The 20,806-nt window shown below is 30.9% G+C and overlaps 1 protein-coding gene across 1 annotated transcript in view; it reads left to right on the top strand.

Annotated features, from left to right (window-relative positions):
- The window catches only part of LOC143234743 (cleavage and polyadenylation specificity factor subunit 1-like), a 118,876-nt gene that overhangs the window by 30,877 nt on the left and 67,193 nt on the right, over positions 1 to 20,806 (top strand). The window contains 9 exon segments of the mRNA XM_076472318.1: positions 566 to 659; positions 2,019 to 2,106; positions 6,109 to 6,228; positions 7,725 to 7,785; positions 7,973 to 8,067; positions 10,676 to 10,831; positions 13,025 to 13,126; positions 15,414 to 15,530; positions 18,563 to 18,874. Of these exon segments, the coding sequence (XP_076328433.1) occupies positions 566 to 659; positions 2,019 to 2,106; positions 6,109 to 6,228; positions 7,725 to 7,785; positions 7,973 to 8,067; positions 10,676 to 10,831; positions 13,025 to 13,126; positions 15,414 to 15,530; positions 18,563 to 18,874 (1,145 nt within the window).

Genomic DNA, 20,806 nt, shown 5'->3' with positions numbered 1-20,806 from the left:
GTAATTAATTGGTCATTAAAATAATTGAAAACATTAGTTTCTGTTGATCAATTTGATTGTAGTTCCAATTAATTGATTGGTTTATATGACAGTAATTGACATAATTGCAGTTCAGAAGTAAAGAATTAAACTGATTAGCTGTAGCTTTGTTTGAGTGTGGTTGTGAACTGAACAAGATATACTGGTTGTGAACTGAACACGATATACTGGTTGTTAACTTAACAAGGATATACTGGTTGTGAACTGAACATGATATACTGGTTGTTAACTTAACAAAGATATACTGGTTGTGAACTGAACAAGTAATACTGGTTGTGAAACGAACAAGATATGCTGGTTGTGAACTGAACAAGATATACTGAGATATCAATCTTTTACTTTATTTGTGATAACTTCAGTTGGTTGGTACTGTTAAATAAAAACAGTAATTAACCACAGAGATAGTAGAACTAATGGAAGTATGCAAAAATCTTAAACAGTATACTGTTGTGGAACTTTTACAGTAGTAGAACTAATGGAAGTATGCAAAAATCTTAAACAGTATACTGTTGTGGAACTTTTACAGAACCTCAGGATGGCTTGAAAATCTCTCTTGATTGTGCACAAGGATGCTTTATTTCTTATGATAAGCTGGTCATATCTTTAAAAGGTGGAGAATTGTGAGTATTGATTTAAAACACTGAGGTGGTCATATCTTTAAAAGGTGGAGAATTGTTGTTATTGATTTAAAGCACTAAGTTGGTCATATCTTTATAATGTGGAGAATTGTTGTTATTGATTTAAAGCACTAAGTTGGTCATATCTTTAAAATGTGGAGAATTGTGGATGTTGATTTAAAGCACTAAGCTGGTCATATCTTTAAAAGGTGGAAAATTGTGGATGTTGATTTAAAGCACTAAGTTGGTCATACCTTTAAAAGATGGAAAATTGTGAGTCATGATTTAAAGCCCAAAGTTTGTTATCTCTTTTAACTTTTGCTGTGTGCTTGGTCAATACAACCAAGTTTTCAGTAACTATTAAGACATATTTGTATTTTCAGTAAAACTTTCTATAACAATTTGTTGAGTCAGAAGATGGTATATCTAGTGAGCAAATGTCACAATTCTCATACTATGGGAATTAATATATTCTTTTTAATGTTTCCTTATAAAGTTAAGAAATTAAAACTAATATTAAAATTTGGATTAGTAGCTATTTTGTGATACCAAGTTTCTTCAGATACCATAACAATAAAGTGCTTTTAATTACAGTTTGAATGTAAATCACTAAAACCTCGAGATATGAGCAATAAAGGATACCTATAACAAGAGGGTTAGGATTTTTAGGATAAACAAATTCATACTTCCATTACAATTACTCTAGCAAGAAAAAAGGATAAGTTACGTTTATTTTATTTTTTTGTGGTGGTTATGAGTTTGCTTAAACTGATCAACCTCATATAAATTTAGGGTAGCAAAATAATAAATAAAATATAAAATTTGAAATTTATTTAGGAGATTTTTAAAAATATTTGAGATTTTTCAGATAAAGAGAGTGTTTATAAATTATCATGAAAAAACTTTATACACTGAACATTAAGCACTTGGACTCTATATTTCAGGAGAAATGTTTTGTAAAAGCTTGTTTTTTTGTCTACAAAGGACTTGTAATGTTAACTGAAATGCTTGTGAAAATTCACAAAACATATAAGTTATAGTGTCGAAATTTGAAATCTCAGTTTTAGGTTGTGAAATTGAGCAAATTGACAGAGCTTGTAGGGAGAGAATAAAAATGTTTATAACTGCTTAAAGCACTAAGCTAATCATGGACAGCTGTGACTGTTTGATTGAAATTCTAGTGAAACACCCCAGTAAATCCAGCTTGCTTAATTACATCTCATTTTAAAAACATAATTTCCTTGAAACATTTGATAAACTTTAATGAAGAAAAGGTTCTGTTAACTTTCTATCTTGTGTATATCATTAAGAGTAAGATATTTTTTCTTATAATTATATATTAAATATTCCTTTTTCTCTTAGGTATGTTCTAACACTATTTAATGATGGGATGAGAAGTGTAAGGAATTTTAGTTTTGACCGAGCAGCAGCCAGTGTACTGACTACTTGTGTAAGTTTTATTCTAAAGAACAGATTAATCATATTCAATGATTCTTTTGTTATTACAATAACTAAGTAGTGTCTATGTTTTAGAACATTATCCTAAGTCTGATGCATATTAAGGAGAAGTTAATACATGTTAACAGATTATTGTTACAATAACCAAATTTATATTTTAAAATGTTATTGTAATATTAAGGAATATTCTAGTAAAGTTTATTAGTACCTTTCTAATCATATTTTTGCAGTATTATATACACAGTGTCAAAAACTATCACTGTTGAAAAGGTTTTTATCTTGAGAGCCATATTACCTTTTATGTTTGTTTCTTATGTCGGATCTTTTTCTTGTTGGTTTTAATGCTACTTTTGTAATGTAGATGTTATCTGTGTGAGATGAAAATAATGGTTTAATATATTTGGGGGTTGCTGTTTTGACTAGAATATTATCAGAGTATGTCTTCATTTGTAGCATTGATGGATAAATAAATTCATTTTTAGCCAGTGTAGAAATTAAATTAGTTACTAAGTTAAAGTAACTTTTCTTATGATCTATTTGAATAAAGAGCAGCAGATTATAGTTTGAAAAACCCAGGAGAATTGAAACATATATTAAACTTTAACTAAAAACTGTATATTTAAGTTTTCAAGGTAATTTTGGTGCAGCCTACTTCACTGTCATACAGTGTTTAGGGTTTTTATGATATTCAAACTTTTTCTCAATACAAATTGGTATGATCCATCATGGGATATGCAATTTATAATTTATTTTTGCATATATTTAACACAAAATGTGCTTCTCACTTTGGGACAGTGAGTGCAGTGTAAGAATGACAGTCAAATTCCATTATCCAACTGTAGAAATCCAAGATGATGGTGGTTTAATAACTGCTTTGTGCCTGACCTATTCCTTGAAAGTTCCAGACAGCTAGTGCAGATATCCATTCTGTAGGTTTACTGAATATTCTAAACAAGCTAATATGTATCCATTTTGACACAACTTATTTCATCAGTAATTTGTATTTTCCATCTCATTGGATCGTACTTATCTGATCATTGTGACAATTATCTTCCACAAAATTGATTCGTACTGTCTGAGCAGTGTGACAGTTATTCTCCACTTACTTGGATCATACTGTCTGAGTAATATGACAGTTATCTTCTGATTGGATCATACTGTCTATCAGTGTGACAGTTATCTTTCATTGGATCATATTGTCTGAGCAGTGTGACAGTTATCTTCTAACTAATTGGATCATACTGTCTATCAGTGTGCTAGTTATCTTCTAACTAATTGGATTATACTGTCAGTGTACCAGTTACCTTCCATTGGATCATATTGTTTGAGCAGTGTGACAGTTATCTTCTAACTAATTGGATCATACAGTCTATCAGTGTGCCAGTTATTTTCCATTGGATCATACAGTTTGAGCAGTGTGACATTTATCTTCTGATTACTTGGATCATACTGTTTGAGCAGTGTGACATTTATGTGAAATTTATCTTCTAACTACTTGGATCATACTGTTTGAGCAGTGTGACACTAATCTTCTAACTAATTGGATTATGCTGTCTATCAGTGAGCCAGTTACCTTCCATTGGATCATATTGTCTATCAGTGTGCCAGTTACCTTCCATTGGATCATACTGTTTGTGCAGTGTGACAGTTATCTTCTAACTATTGGGTTGAGGAATAATTCGTGAGCGTTTTTTCAAGTTAACAAAATATATTCATAAATGAAATGCTTTCGCAAAATATTTCATGTCATTTGGTAGATAATTTTTTGCTCTAATAGATGGTGTGTTTGATTTTCATATGTCTTTAATTTTTGCTTTCATTTTCAGCTCATTAAATGGAATGTCAAGTGGATAAAATCGAGCATTTTCGACACCACCTGCTTTTCTCATTTAATTTCTTGCAATTTCATTTCAAACAATGCATACTATATACCTAGGTATTACATGAAATAAAGTATCATAATAAATGTTTTGGGTGTAATGTGTTCATGCATTGAAGTATTGTATAGTCTTGCATATAATGCTTGAATGAAATTATTTAAAAATGCTCACGAATTATTCCTCAACCTAATACTTGGATCATACTGTCTATCAGTGTGTCAGTTATCTTCTAACTACTTGGATCATACTGTCTATCAGTGTGATATTTATCTTCCATTGGATCATATTGTCTGAGCAGCGTGACAGTTATCTTCCATTGTATCATACTGTCTGTCAGTGCAACAGTTATCTTCCATTGTATCATACTGTCTATCAGTGTGACAGTTATCTTCCATTGGATCATACTGTTTATCAGTGTGACAGTTATTGTACCATGTCACTTCTGAGTTCCTTTCTTTTTCTTTTGGCTTCAGTTTGTTTAGGTTTTTGCCATATTAATCTGTAATTGATTAAGACTGCTTATCTTGTTTGTGGTAATTAATTTTCTTCCATTCATATTCTTCAGGAGTTGGTCAGTCTTGCCTTTTCCTTCAGGATGTTTATTGATGCTTTGTCATTTCTTAGTCTTGTTCCTTTTAGCTGTCAGATGGCTTCTGAGTTGTCTTGATGGTAGTTGGTTAGAACAAATACCAAAAAAACGAACTTCATCAAATAAATGGTCAACTGTTATATTCAAAATCATTAATCCTTTCATACTGGTAGGTCAAAGCGTACATGTCACAAACTTTCACAGACTTGCATTCAAAATTTTATTAAATTACTTTATTATCAAGGCACATGAATAAATTTGGTATCAGCACATAGTTCATAAACTAAATATTAATATTACTATGAATAAATTTGGTATCAACACATAGTTCATAAACCAAATATTAATATTATATAAGTTTTTTAAGTATTTAATTTTCAAAAACAATATTAAATATCTCCAACTTCACTTAGTATTAGAATCATGACATTTGTTCTCCAAAATCTTCCCTGGTATATTTACCATGTAATTTAATGTAAATCACTTATTATGACAGATATTACTCAGGCAAAGAATAATTGTTTGTAGCCTTCAATCTTGTTTGTGGTAACATTCAACTGATGAAGTAGGATTTTTGTTTGTATACAGAGATATTGACATATGCACTATGTTCATTGAAGTGAGGTTTTAAGAGCCAATACATATCTAAATACATAAGCTAATCTCATTTTACAAGCAGAATATTTTTCATAAATATTCTTTGTTTAGATTATTGTAGAATTCATGTAACTTATTTATTTTATATTGATTTAAATCTGTATAAATAAACGTGTGTCTGTGTGTATTTGTTTCATACACATTTCAACACTTTATGTTAGATCAGCACCAAACTTGACACAGTTATACAGGATGCCATGAGGAGTGGGGAAGGTCATGGGGTGGAATACACCTCAACTCTAATTTCAGAAACTACAAATGTTGTACATTCCTCAGCATTAGAATGAATTATGTAACAACTTTTGTTAAACATTTTTGTAAACAGTATGTCTTTCTCTTTGTTATTGGTACCTTTTTGTTTTTTTATCTACAAAAATAAACGTCACTGTCTGTGGGTGTGTCTGTTCCTTATACATTTCTATTTCTTCAGCATCAAACTTAACACAGCGATATGGGATAACACAAGAAATGTCATGTGGGTGTATGTATCTCACCATTAGAATGAAGTATATAACCAGTATTGTTAGAATTCTTAAGAATATAGTATGTCTTTCCTTTCATTAATGGAACTTTATAATTTTTGATTTCCACTTAATGTTTATATATAAGCACAGTTTTTTGCCCTCTGCTACAAACAGGTTTTTACTTCATCAGTCCAATGGATGGGCACTCCAGCTAGTAATCATTTAATCTTGTATTTTATAGGGGATTGTTACACAACACTACTGTTTCTGGCTGTCTTTAGAACATTGACCTGTATATATGCTATTGTTTAATGTTTATAAATCACACTAGTTTCAACTGTTACAGAAATAGGAAAATGTGTGGTAGATATTTGTGTTGAAGATTGTGATATATATATACTCAGATGACAATCTGTGAAGAAGGATATTTATTCTTGGGTTCTCGACTTGGGAACTCCCTGTTGCTTCGATACATGGAGAAAGTGAAAGATACAACTGCAGAAGAGACCAAAACAGAAGACAAGGTAGGTGTATCCATAATGTTTATACAACTAGAGATCAAAATAGGAGATAAAGTATGTGTATATATTATGTTTATAACTAGAGACTAGAATTAAAAACATGGTAGGAGTATCCATTATGTTTATAACTAAATCAAAACAGAAGACAGAGTAGGTATACCCATTATATTTATAACTAGACCAAAACAGAAGATAAGGTAGGTGTATCCATTCTGTTTATATAACTAGAGATCAAACAGAAGGTAAGGTAGGTGTATTCAATATGTATATAACTAGATCAAAGCAGAAGACAGAATAGGTGAATATTTTATGTTTATAAAACTGGAGATCATAGAATAACTATATATAAAATTCCAACTCTCATAAGTCATCCTGAAGTAGAACAAATCAAGATAATAAAACTAGCTTTCAGTTAAATGTGAACTGTATGCTAAGGTGTTTTGAAATTCTTTTACTCACAGAATAACTATATATAAAATTCCAACCCTCACAAGTAACCCTGAAGAAGAGCAAATTAAGACAATAAGAATAGGTTTAAATTAATTGTGAACCATATCTTTATGGTATTTTGAAATTCTTTTACTGATAGAATAATTATGTGAAAAATTCCAATCCTCATAAGTAACCCTGAAGAAGAGCAAACTGTGACAATAAGACTGTTTTTAAGTTAATTGTGAACTGTATCTTATGGTGTTTTGAAATTCTTTTACTCATAGAATAACTATATATAAAAATTCTTTGTTAGTTAGTTTTCTAACTTCCTGTAACTTTAAAGGACGTTAATTAGTGTTTATTTTATTTTTGTCTTTCAATAGGAATTTTGATTGTTTAACTTTTTATTGGCTTTTTAAAAGGAACTGTGTTGGTTTGTTTTTTTGTTAGTCTGAAGAAGCATTTTTTTCTTGGTTTGTTTTTCCTAACCCTCAAGAGGAGTTCAGTTGGTTTTATCTTTTTAGTTATTGTAAAGGAGCTTGATTAGTTTTGTTTCTGTCTTGGCAGAGGACTTTTAGTTAGATTTGTATTCCTTTTCTTCAGTTATTGTAAAGGATCTTGGTTAGTTTTTCTGTCTTGCAAGAGGACTTTAGTTAGTTTTCTATTTCTCTTCAGTTATTGTAAAGAAGCTTGGCTAGTTTTGTTTCTGTCTTGCAAGAGGAGTTAATTTTGTATTTCTCTTCTTCAGTTATTGTATAAAGGAGCTTTGTTAGTTTTCTATTTGCAAGAGGGCTTTAGTTGGTTTTCCTTTTCTGTTATTCATAAGAGCTTTGTTAGCTAGCTTTTTGTTTTTATGTTATTCAAGACATTCTTGATTACTTAGTTTTTTATGTTCTATGAGAAATTTTTACATAATTAACTTCCTTTTCTTTTATCTTAAGTCTAGTTTGTCAGATTAGCTGGTAGATTTTTATCTTAAAGATGAGTAGACTCTTACAACTTGATGAAGTATCATGACAACAAAACATGTAATTGTTTTGTTTTTAATTAAATAAATATTATTTTAGAACACACCAGGAGAGCCACCTACTAAAAAAAAGAAACTGGAGACTCTTGGAGATTGGATGGGTAATTCAGTTTGAATGTTTTTTTAAATAAACAGTGAATGATTAAGGTAAACTTATAAGAGAAAAACAAAACTTGAAATATTAATATCACTTTTAAATCCATATTATTATTTATACTTTAATGGGTTTTTAATTAATTTTATCAAGCAATAGTATCGCATGGTTTGGTGATGATTTCATTTTTGTAGCATCTGATGTGGCATTAATAGAGGATCCAGATGAACTGGAAGTGTATGGTACTGCTATGCAAGCAACAAAACAGCTTACAGCTTTCACCTTTGAGGTAACTAACTCATTTTTGTATTCATATCTTAACCTGTGTTTCTTATGATCTGTTTAGTAAGACAGTTTGTAAGCTAAGGTCTTGCTAGCTTGTGTACAAATAGCTTCAAATACTTTTTTACAAATAATAAAACTTTTTTTGATCTTAGATAATAACAAAGTCAATCATTAGCTGTAATAGACAAGTTGCTGCACTGAATATTTATTGTGCAAGTTTATTATTGTAATATATTGCCATGACACAGTGGAATAAGTTAAAAAGATCTAAGTTTATAAGTGTTCTACTGAACATAATTGTTTTCTAGTATATGATTGACAACTACAGTCCATATCTTGTTATTTTTATTTATTTAAATAATTTAAATTTTCTGTGTTTGTCTGTTTTAACCCATTGTGTAAATGAACTGTTTATACTTTTCTGTATTACATAAATACATTTTCTCTATTAATATCTACCTGGTTGTTTTATTATTATTATTAGACAGATAAAATGTATTTAAATATGTGATTGCTTTCTTGCACAACACATGGGTATGGATTAGCTGTATGATAGAGATTTTACAACTGGCTAGTGGAGTTTCAATGAGTGCATTGGATTAGCTGTATGATAGAGATTTTACAACTGGCTAGTGGAGTTTCAATCAGTGCATTGGATTAGCTGTATAGTAGAGATTTTACAACTGGCTAGTGGAGTTTTAATCAGTGCATTGGATTAGCTGTTTGATAGAGAACTTACAACTGGCTAGTGGAGGTTCAATCAGTGCATTGAATTAGCTGTTTGATAGAGAACTTACAACTGGCTAGTGGAGGTTCAGTCAGTGCATTGAATTAGCTGTATAATAGAAATTTTACAACTGGCTAGTGGAGGTTCAGTCAGTGCATTGGATTAGCTGTATGGTAGAGATTTTACAACTGGCTAGTGGAGTTTCAATTAGTGCATTGGATTAGCTGTATGATAGAGATTTTACAACTGGCTAGTGGAGTTTCAATCAGTGCATTGGATTAGCTGTATGATAGAGAATTTACAACTGGCTAGTGGAGTTTCAATCAGTGCATTGGATTAGCTGTATAGTAGAGATTTTACAACTGAGTTTCAATCAGTGCATTGGATTAGCTGTAATAGAGAACTGGCTAGTGGAGGTTCAGTCAGTGCATTGGATTAGTTGTATGGTAGAGAATTTACAACTGACTAGTGGAGTTTCAATCAGTGCATTGGATTAGCTGTATGATAGAATTTACAACTGGCTAGTGGAGTTTCAATCAGTGCATTGGATTAGCTGTATGATAGAGATTTTACAACTGGCTAGTGGAGTTTCAATCAGTGCATTGGATTAGCTGTATGATAGAGATTTTACAACTGGCTAGTAGAGTTTCAATCAGTGCATTACTTTAAAATATGTTGTTGTTCTTCATTAATATCTTTTTATTTTCTCTACCCTAACTTTATAAGAACTTGAGCAATTTGAGTAATGTTGTAATCACCATGAAAAAGTATGAAATAAATTTAAATTACCATTTTTCTATCTAGAATGACTACCTATTGTAACAGGAACCTACATTTGTTTATTTGGAATAGCTGTTTATACTTACATAAAAGTAAATATAAACAGCTGTTTGAAAAATGAATATACACGAAAACAAAAAGTATAATAGTTACCTTTTTCTCTCTCTCTCCATTTTTTACTATTAGTTTCCAATGAATTGTAACTTTTTTCATTATGCTAATGATACTAATACATGAAATAATTGACATTTACTTAAATAATGCAAATAAAATACAGAAAAATTATGTGAACAAAGGAAACAGTGCCCTATAACTATCATAATTTAACTCACTTCATCTCTGACAAAACAAATAGAGCCAGTATTTTCAGTCATAGAACATTACTCTGTAGTAGAACAGTAAAGTTTAAAAATGTACAATGGTGAAAGCTGAGATTCTGTTAAAATACCAAGCTTTTGATAGACAAAGTGGGGAAGCCAGTAGCATGGGGATTTTATTCTCCATTTAAAGTAGGGACAGTTTAGTCTGCTGTGGTCAGTAGCTGGATCAAGTTATATATTGCTTCCATCCATATCTTGTTTGGTTCCTTTTCTTTTGAAGTTCAGTTGCTAGTCTTACGTCTTTTTTTATTTTATGACATATTTTTTCCTTCTACTTGTATTATACACTGTATCAATAATTCTTTGTGTATTTATAATGGTGTCAATTTATTAAAATTTACCTAATTATTTTATAATATCTGATATAAACAATTTGTTATACACATCTATTGTATTAACCTTATTTGTCTTTTATTTTCTTTTGTACATTTTTATTAACTTAGTGTATTAGTTGGGCGTGTAAATGAATCAATTTTTGTAAACATTTTTCCGATACTTAAAAATATCATTTTATTGTTCAATACTGTAAATGAATCTGCTAACAGTGAGAATAAAATAACATTGCTTTTATGTTATTTGCACAGTTTGTACATTTAGCTAAAAATACACATTTTCTAAGGTGCATATTTGTGTACATTTAATGGTCATTTCACATGGTTATGTTGTGTAAACTTGACCAAAGATACAACCAATTCTTCTGAGTGATCGGAAAATATACCTTTCAGGTTTGTGATAGTTTGCTAAATATTGCTCCATGTGGGCAAATAAGTATGGGAGAACCAGCTTTTCTGTCAGAAGAGTTTTCTGGAAATCCTGATCCTGATGTTGAATTGGTTAGCACAGCTGGGTATGGCAAAAATGGAGCTCTTTGTATTCTACAGGTAACTTTTCTTTGCTAGTTATGTACCTCTGGAACTGTAACAGCAATACTGTACATACATAAACTTGATTGGTCAAATGTATTTAGTGTTCAAAGTTAACAACCAGCAGGATTTTAAGTTTACATAAACTTGATTGGTAAAATGTATTTAGTGTTCAAAGTTAACAACCAGCAGGATTTTAGAAGCAGAATATGCTGTTCTTTTTTCATACATGCTTGATCATTTCTTGGTAACTTAACAATGCTGTTAAATGTATCATGTTAAAATGTCCTGTTTTGTACATAATGGTATCGTGGTCTTTTTTTGTTTGTCATTTGCTCTGGTGTTTTCTTGTTTGTTTGATTTTCAGAAGATAATTAATGATAATGCATGGTGTATACATTTTACTTATATAGTGAAATTTTACATTATATTATCTTTAATTTAATAATAATACTGAACCTTTTAGCGTATTACCTGTGTACCTCTAGTAAGATATCTGTGAATCAATCAGTTTACTGTTATGTAAGTTTACAGCTTTGACAATCAAGCTGTTGCAGTCAAGATACCATGAAAAAGAACAGTGGTAGTAGGATTGTTTAAGGCACTTCAGTAAAAGCAATTACAGCAAATTTAGACCATTGGATGTGTCAGTTTAGACCCAAGACAATTCATTTACAGCAAACTTAGACTATTGGATGTGTCAGTTTAGACCCAAGACAATTCATTTAAAGTTTTAACAGGGTGATGGAAGAATATTGGATGTGTTAAATCATATCCAAGACAATTCATTTAAAGTTATATCATTATAAGTAGTGATATGGACAGCAGAAGGCTACTGAATATGTTAGTTTGGATTTAAATTATATCATTTTAAGTAGTGATAGACAGCAGAAAGCTATTGGATGTGTTAGTTTTAATTTAAGTTATATAATTTAAAGTAGTGATGTGGACAGTAGAAGGCTATTGGATGCATTAGTTTGGATTTAAGTCATATCATTTTATAGTAGTGATATGGACAGTAGAAGGCTATTGGATATGTTAGTTCAAATCCAAGACATTCTTTTTGAAGTTATGATGGGGCAATGGAAGATTACTGCAAGTGGTAGTTTAGAACCAAGACACACGAGTAAAAGTAATTATATGGGCAATGGAAGACTTTCATGTTCTAGTTTATAAACAGGAATCTTCAATACAAGTTGGGATATATGCAAAGGAAGACTATTGAATGTGTTAGTTCAAATCCAAGACACTTTTGTAGAAGTAATGATATAGGTAGTGGAAGCTTGTTGGATGTGCTAGTTTAGATTCTTCATCTGGTGACTTCATATTGGTTTTTTGCTTAGTGTATCAATTCTTCGACCTTCACCATGAAATGAAACTGTGATTTTAATTACCCTGCAGTCCAGTAAACCCTACTTGTGTCCAAAGTTCAATTCTGCATCCCATAAGCTGTTCATCATGGGCAGGAATGTAAGGTTTTAGCTTCCTTTATGCTACAAGTTCCAGAATTGGGATAAAATCATCATGTGTGTGTGGTGTGTATAAGATAGGTTTCCATTTATCAAAAATACAGAGAATGTATTGTGAAATATTATTATATTGTCTTGACCATGAAGAACAATGGTGATTGTAGCATGATGTTAGCCTATTTTAGGTGGTTTGGGTTTATTCTAATAATAATACTTAAAAAGGGTCACGAATGACTTCTCAAGTTCTGATTATATTTCATGTTGTTCTCAGCAGTAATTAAGGACGAATGCTTAGAAACTGCCTCGTCCAGACCAATCCCCGTTCTGGATCCTGTTATACCATTCATAAACATTTTTAAACACCTTTTGAGAGACACCAACTTTTGTTGTTTTACAAGAGGAATGAGAATCTGTTTTCAGCACATGTTGTTGTTAAGAACTAATTACTGAGCCCAGGCTGTGAATAATGGCCTCTCTGTTTCTTTAAATAAGGCCAAACCACAAGAAATCTTTTTTTAAGGAGTTGAAATAGATGTTTTGTTCTTTCAAAACTTGTAGAATAATAGTTATCTTAATTACTGTAAGGTATAATTATAAAATGAGTTGTAACTTAATTTTTGGCTTTTTGAAATATTGTGAAACCAAATATATTATTACATGGTTTACATGCAATAGTAACTGTGTATAGACTTCATTAAGAAATTAGGTAACTGGTGAACAAATAAAGGATTTGTTGTTGCAGAGATCGGTGAGACCACAAGTTGTCACTACCTTTGAACTTCCAGGATGTGTAGACATGTGGACAGTGGTTGGACCACCAGAAACATCAGTGCAGGAAGTAAAGGTAACTTGAGAATTTATAAAAGTTAGTAAAAGTGTATTAATTTTGTGTTTGTTAGTATAAAAACTCAGTCCAAGTAACCTGAGATTTTGTGGAAGCTAGTAATAGTGTTTTAATTATGTGTTTGTTAGTATAAACACTCAGTCTGAGTATCCTGAGATTTCGTGGAAGTTAGTAATAGTGTTTTAATTATGTGTTTGTTAGTATAAACACTCAGTCCATGTAATTTGAGATTTTGTGAAAGTTAGTAATACTGTTGTAATTATGTGTTTGTTAGTATAAACTCTCAGTCAAAGTAACCTGAGATTTTGTGGTAGTTAGTAATAGTGTTTTAATTATGTGTTTGTTAGTATAACCACTTAGTCTGAGTAATGTGAGATTTTGTGGAAGTTGGTAATAGTGTTTTAATTATGTTTATTAGTATAAACACTCATTCTAAGTATCCTGAGATTTTGTGGAAGTAAGTAATAGTGTTTTAATTATGTGTTTGTTCATATAAACACTCAGTTGAAGTAACCTGAGATTTTGTGAAAGTTAGTAATAGTGTTTTAATTATGTGTTTGTTCATATAAACACTCAGTTGAAGTAACCTGAGATTTTGTGGAAGTTAGTAATAGTGTTTTAATTATGTGTTTGTTAGTATAAACACTCACTCTGAGTATCCTGAGATTTTGTAGTAGTTAGTAATAGTGTTTTAAATACGTGTTTGTTGGTATAAACACTCAGTTGAAGTAACCTGAGATTTTGTGGAAGTTAGTAATAGTGTTTTAATTATGTGTTTGTTAGTATAAACACTCACTCTGAGTATCCTGAGATTTTGTGGAAGTTAGTAATAGTGTTTTAATTATGTGTTTGTTCATATAAACACTCAGTTGAAGTAACCTGAGATTTTGTGGAAGTTAGTAATAGTGTTTTAATTATGTGTTTGTTAGTATAAACACTCACTCTGAGTATCCTGAGATTTTGTGGAAGTTAGTAATAGTGTTTTAAATACGTGTTTGTTGGTATAAACACTCAGTCTGAGTGTCCTGAGATTTTGTGGAAGTTAGTAATAGTGTTTTAATTATGTGTTTGTTAGTATAACCATCCAGTCCAAGTAACCTGAGATTTTGTGGAAGTTAGTAATAGTGTTTTAATTATGTGTTTGTTGGTATAAACACTCAGTCTGAGTATCCTGAGATTTTGTGGAAGTTAGTAAAAGTTCTTTAATTTGATTTCTAAGATAAACTGTTTTGAATTATGAATAAGGTTTGAAGGTGACCTTATATTTGTTTTACAGTAAATAATTTGAGTACTATTTTGAGAAAATTGTTCTGATTTATAACATATTGTTCAAACAGATATATTTAGAAAATATTTGCTTTTATTTGTTATAAAGAAGAAACATGTTTTCTACATTTCACTATTATTTTCATGTATTTATGAGAAAAACTTGGATATCACAACAAAATTGTCAGTAGATGAAAGTTAAACTTTAATTTATGAGTTAAAGATCATGTATTCAAAAGATAAGTAACTTAGCTGTCAGTCTGAAGGCTTACAATGCTCAAAATCAGGTTTCAGTACTAGTGGTAGGCACAGCACATATAACCCATTTTATGGCTTTGCAGTTAGCGGCAAACTATAATGATAAATCTTTATTTAGTACTAGACATAATCATTAAATTCACAGGTAGCCAAGACTTAGAGTATCTTTTATTTTCTTCTTTCTTTTTTTTCAACACATTGTCTTTGTCATGACTGAAAACCTAGAAGAAAAAACTGTGTATATTTCTTATAGTAATTAACATTTTGCTATGTTGAGAAGTGTATTGTATGTGGTGTTTGTTCTAGTTTGATACACAACCTGGAACTGTGAGTAGTATGTTACTCTTAAGTACTTATTCAAAAAGGTAATAAAACAAATAATTTAAAGGGTTAACAGAAATCTTTGGAAACTATTTATTTTTTGACAGGTAATTAAAACTAAAAGAAAACAATAAAATGTTTGTGGGTAATATTTGAGTATGAAATTAATATACTTAGAAGAAAAGTTGTGTAGAACTAGAAGAATGCTTTAAGACAGGATGAATTATCCTTTTTATAGTATGTAGTGACTTATTCTCTCCTTATCCAAGTGTATGTAGTTAATAGTGATTTGTACTTTGTAATCAGTGTTAACGTATCCTTATGTAATGACTTATCCCCTCTCTAGTAAGTGTAACTTATTCTCTCGGAGGCCAAATATGATATGACTTCTGTGTAGTCATTTGTAACTTATACTCTGTATGATAAATTGTTGACATTTCAGGAAGTTGAAGATAAGAAGGAAAAAGATTCTGAATCAACTGATCAGCTAAAAAAGGAAGAACAGAACCTAGTTAACACTCACGCTTTTTTGATTCTCAGTCGACTGGATAGCAGTATGGTAAGTCATATTATATTTTAAGAGAATAAGATGCAGTCTGTTGCTGTTATCGGACTAAATTATTATGATTCAATTCTGACCATAGTCATTTTACAATTCAAGATTGTACTCCTTCTAATCCAATTTTAAGTAGCTGTAGGGAATTAGGACATGTTTTATAAGGTATACTAAATTGTAACACCACTGTAGTGCACAATATATCTTATAAACTGTAGTGAACTGTACACCACCTTGGTGTATTGTATATGTTATAAATAATTTGTAGATAACTATACACCACCTTAGTTAACTGTATATCTTATGAATAATGTGTAGTGAACTGTACACCACCTTAGTTAACTGTATATCTTATAAATAATGTGTAGTGAACTGTACACCACCTTGATGTATTGTATATGTTATAAATAATTTGTATATAACTATACACCACCTTAGTTAACTGTATATCTTATGAATAATGTGTAGTGAACTGTACACCACCTTAGTTAACTGTATATCTTATAAATAATGTGTAGTGAACTGACTACACCACCTTGATGTATTGTATATGTTATAAATAATGTGTAGATAACTATACACCACCTACGTTTACTGTATACCTTATAAATAATGTGTAGTGAACTGTACACCACCTTGGTGTATTGTATATGTTATAAATAATGTGTAGATAACTATACACCACCTAAGTTTACTGTATATCTTATGAATAATGTGTAGTTAACTGTACACCACCTTAGTTAACTGTATATCTTATGAATAATGTGTAGTGAACTGAACACCACCTTAGTTAACTGTATATCTTATAAATAATGTGTAGTGAACTGTACACCACCTTGGTGTATTGTATATGTTATAAATAATGTGTAGATAATTATATACCACCTAAGTTTACTGTATACCTTATAAATAATGTGTAGTGAACTGTACACCACCTTGGTGTATTGTATATGTTATAAATAATGTGTAGATAACTATACACCACCTAAGTTTACTGTATATCTTAAGAATAATGTGTAGTTAACTGTACACCACCTTAGTTAACTGTATATCTTATAAATAATGTGTAATGAACTGTACACCACCTTGGTGTATTGTATATGTTATAAATAATGTGTAGATAACTATACACCACTTAAGTTTACTGTATATCTTATGAATAATGTGTAGTGAACTGTACACCACCTAAGTTTACTGTATATCTTATAAATAATGTGAAGTGAACTGTACACAACCTGGTTTACAACATATTTTATAAAGTTTAGTGAATTGTCCACCACCTTCATTTACAACATATCTTGTAAAGTTTAGTGAATTATGCACAACCTTGATTTACACCGTATCTTAATGAATTCAGTCAGTTTTACTCTACCTTGGTTTACAACATATGTTATAAACCTTAGTAAATTGTACACCACATTGCTTTACAACATATCTTATAAATTTTAGTGAATTTTAAACCCCCGTGGTTTACAATATATCTTATAAAATTTAGTGGATTGTACACCACATTGGTTTACAACTAATTTTATAGAATTCAGTCAATTGTACACTACCTTGGTTTACAACATATCTTATAAAATTCAGTCAGTTGTGCACCCTCTTAGTTTACAAATATCTTATCAAGTTCAGTGAATTGTGCATCACCTTAGTTAACAGCATATCTCATAAAGCTTAGTGAATTATGCACCTCCTTTGTTTACAGCATATCTTATATACTTTAGTGAATTGTACACTGCCTTGATTAACAACATATCTTATAAAATATAGTGTGTTATACACCACCTTGGATTATAACACATTTTATAAAATTCAGTCAGTTGTGCACCACCTTGGTTTACAACATATCTTATAAAATTTACTGAATTGTACAACATTTGGGTTTACAACATATAAAGTTTAGTGAATTGTGCTCCTCCTTGGTTTACAGCATATCTTATGAAGTTTAGTGAATTGTATGCTACCTTGGTTAATAATGAATCTTATAAAATTTAATGAATTGTATACCATATTGGTTTACAAGATGTCTTATAACTGTAGTGTATTGTACACCACTTTAGTTTACAACATATCTTATGAAGTTCAGTAAATTGTGCACCACCTTGGTTTACAGCATATCTTATAAAGCCTAGTGAATTGTGCACCTCCTTGGTTTACAGCATATCGTATAAAGCCTAGTGAATTGTGCACCTCCTTGGTTTACAAGATATCTTATAAAATTTAGTGTATTGTACACCACGTTGGTTTAAACAATATAAAATTTAGTCTATTGTACACCACCTTAGTTTACAACTTATTTTATGAAGTTCAGTAAATTGTGCACACTTTGGTATACAGCATAACTTTTAAAATTTAGTGTATTGTACACCACCTTGGTTTTGCAACATATTTTGTAAAATTCAGTCAGTTGTGCACTACCTTGGTGCACAACATATTTTATGAAGTTCTGTAAATTGTGCACCACCTTGGTTTATAGTATATATTTTAAAATTTACTTAATTATGCACTATCGTGGTTTACAGCTCATGTAATAAAGTTTAATGAATATTACACTACCTTGGTTTACAACACATGTAATAAAGTTTAATGAATATTACACTACCTTGGTTTACAACACATTTTATAAAGTTCAGTGAATTGCACACCGTCATGGTTTATAGCATATCTTATAAAGTGTAGTGAACTATATATCACCTTGGGTTACTGTATATCTATAAATATGCATATATTCATGTGCTGACTTTTCAAGGTAGTTGGCATAGTTGAAGTTTCTATGAAAGTTATCAAGGAAACAGAAACTAAAATTTATGGCATTTGAGAGATAGTTGAGTGATTATATATGTCTGCTGTTTCATGTGTTTAGTTTTATGGGACAGTGAAATGTGTTACATTAGCTCATCAACCTAGTTAACTGTAACTGTTTTGACAACATACTTTATACCTCTGTATTTATTATATATATATATTTTGTAGTGATACATGGTGCTGTATATTAACAATGTGTGGTTTCTAGAGATAAGTGTTTTATTTTCTAGATTCTTCAGACTGGTCAGGAAATCAATGAACTTGATCACAGTGGGTTTAGTACTCAAGCTGCTACTGTATATGCTGGAAATATTGGAAACAATCGGTATATACTGCAGGTATCTCCCATGGGAGTGAGGCTTCTTGAAGGAGTGAAACAGTTACAGCACATTCCATTAGATGTAGGTTCTCCCATTGTGCTAGCATCTATTGCTGATCCATATGTGATCATTATGAGTGCAGAGGGGCTTGCTATCCAACTTACTCTGAGACAGGAGCACAGTGTCTTTTTGGGAGTCTCAAGGCCATTATTAGCTGCAGGTGTAAGTAAGAGTTATGCTCTGTAAGTAAGAGTTATGCTCTGTAAGTAAGAGTTATGTTCTGTAGGTGTAAGTAAGAGTTATGCTTTGTAAGTAAGAGTTATGCTCTGTAGGTGTAAGTAAGAGTTATGCTCTGCAGGTGTAATCAGTGATGTCGAGAAACCCACTTGTTGAGAAATTTATATGCAAAAACGGCTCGTTTGGGTTCTATGTAAAATATTTTCTCAACCCAAACGAGCTGTTTTTGCATATAAATTTCTGCAGGTGTAAGTAAGAGTTATGCTCTGTAGGTGTAAGTAAGAGTTATGCTCTGTAGGTGTAAGTAAGAGTTATGCTTTGCAGGTGTAAGTAAGAGTTATGCTCTGCAGGTGTAAGTAAGAGTTATGCTCTGCAGGTGTAAGAGTTATGCTCTGCAGGTGTAAGTAAGAGTTATGCTCTGCAGGTGTAAGTAAGAGTTATGCTCTGCAGGTGTAAGTAAGAGTTATGCTCTGTTTGAAAGTGTATTTTGCTAAGAGCCTCATGTTCCTATGATGCTGATATTTGACCTAAGTAACTGAGGTTTGAAGGCAGTTATTGGAAAAAGTTAAACCTCTGTGTACGGGCTTGGATCGTTTTAAATAACCTAGTAACCACATAACTGTGAAACTTTACATAGCGTTATTCTGAATTTACTAAATATATCTTCACAAAAGCTATTTTAGTTACATTAGAGTGCAGAGAAAATTATATTGTTTAATAAACTATTAAATTATTGAATCAGTGTGACACAGACAAGTTTGAATTCAAAGTAATAAAGAATAAAAATACTGTAACCTTAGTTTGGACATTTCATGTTTAAAACTTCTATAAATGAAAATTAAAAAAAATATATTTCATTTCCCATTGACTTCTCAATGTACAGTGATATGAAAAGTTGTAAAATATGAAATGAAATTACCTTTGTTTTCTTCTATGAATGTGTTACATGTTTCTAAATCTACAAGTTAATCATCTTACAAGTTTAAATGTATACATTTTCATGTCTAGTTTATTTTAATTTTATAGTTTTATTGCCTAGTTTCTACCATATACAGTTTATTTATTCCTGAAGTATGGAAGACATTGACAGATTCTATAGACTGATGTATCAGTCACATGAAGCTCTGCAGTCACACCCTTAGCTGCCTAACCTTAGCTATTTATCTCTAAGTTTCTTGTAGAAATGTATGTTTTTGTACCCTTTAAGTGTGTATTTTAAAATATGTATAATTCATAGACTACTAAAACAGAATGTCAAAGAAACACAGTTGTAAATTAACTGGCTTTCTAAGTAAGCTTTAAAAAAGTTGAAAACTTTCTTAATACTTTGAACAAGCATATCCCAAACTTTTTCGGTTCATAGCACCCTTAGTGTCTCAGCAAATTTTTTCAAGGTGTTCCTAGGCAAAAAGAAACACCTAACAGTTCCATTTATTAAGTAGTTAGGTCTGAACAACTTAACAATTAATAAGTATTTATGTCCTAACAACTTATTAACCATTTGAAAGAATAATACACATAAACTGAAAGTAAAACTTTTTTTCATTTCTAAATAACCACAATTACTAATGGAATATGTGAATCTGTTGGGCACTGCACAGCTTCTCAAATCTTGAAATCAGATTGGACACTGCAACCCTCATTTCCTGTTCCACATTGATTTTTGTGTGGTACTTACTTTTTATTGCAGCAACCACCAAAAACCCAGCTTTGCAGAGATATGATGATGCAAATTGAATTAGGATTTGCTGAGCTTTAGCACTTAGCAACAGATATTCATCTTTTACTGATATCCAAAACTCAGTTAGTTTCATGCTGCCAACTTTTGTTTTTAAAGTCTTGTCACAAGACAGCTCAATAAGATATTCTTCTTCTGCATAGGTAAATTCAGATGGGGCCTTAGCCTTGAATGAGTCT

The sequence above is a fragment of the Tachypleus tridentatus genome, chromosome 12 (assembly GCF_004210375.1).
Source record: "Tachypleus tridentatus isolate NWPU-2018 chromosome 12, ASM421037v1, whole genome shotgun sequence".
In the NCBI taxonomy this organism is placed as follows: domain Eukaryota; kingdom Metazoa; phylum Arthropoda; class Merostomata; order Xiphosura; family Limulidae; genus Tachypleus; species Tachypleus tridentatus.
Note: the sequence above shows the minus strand (reverse complement) of the source record. Positions and strands in the feature narration are given on the sequence as shown.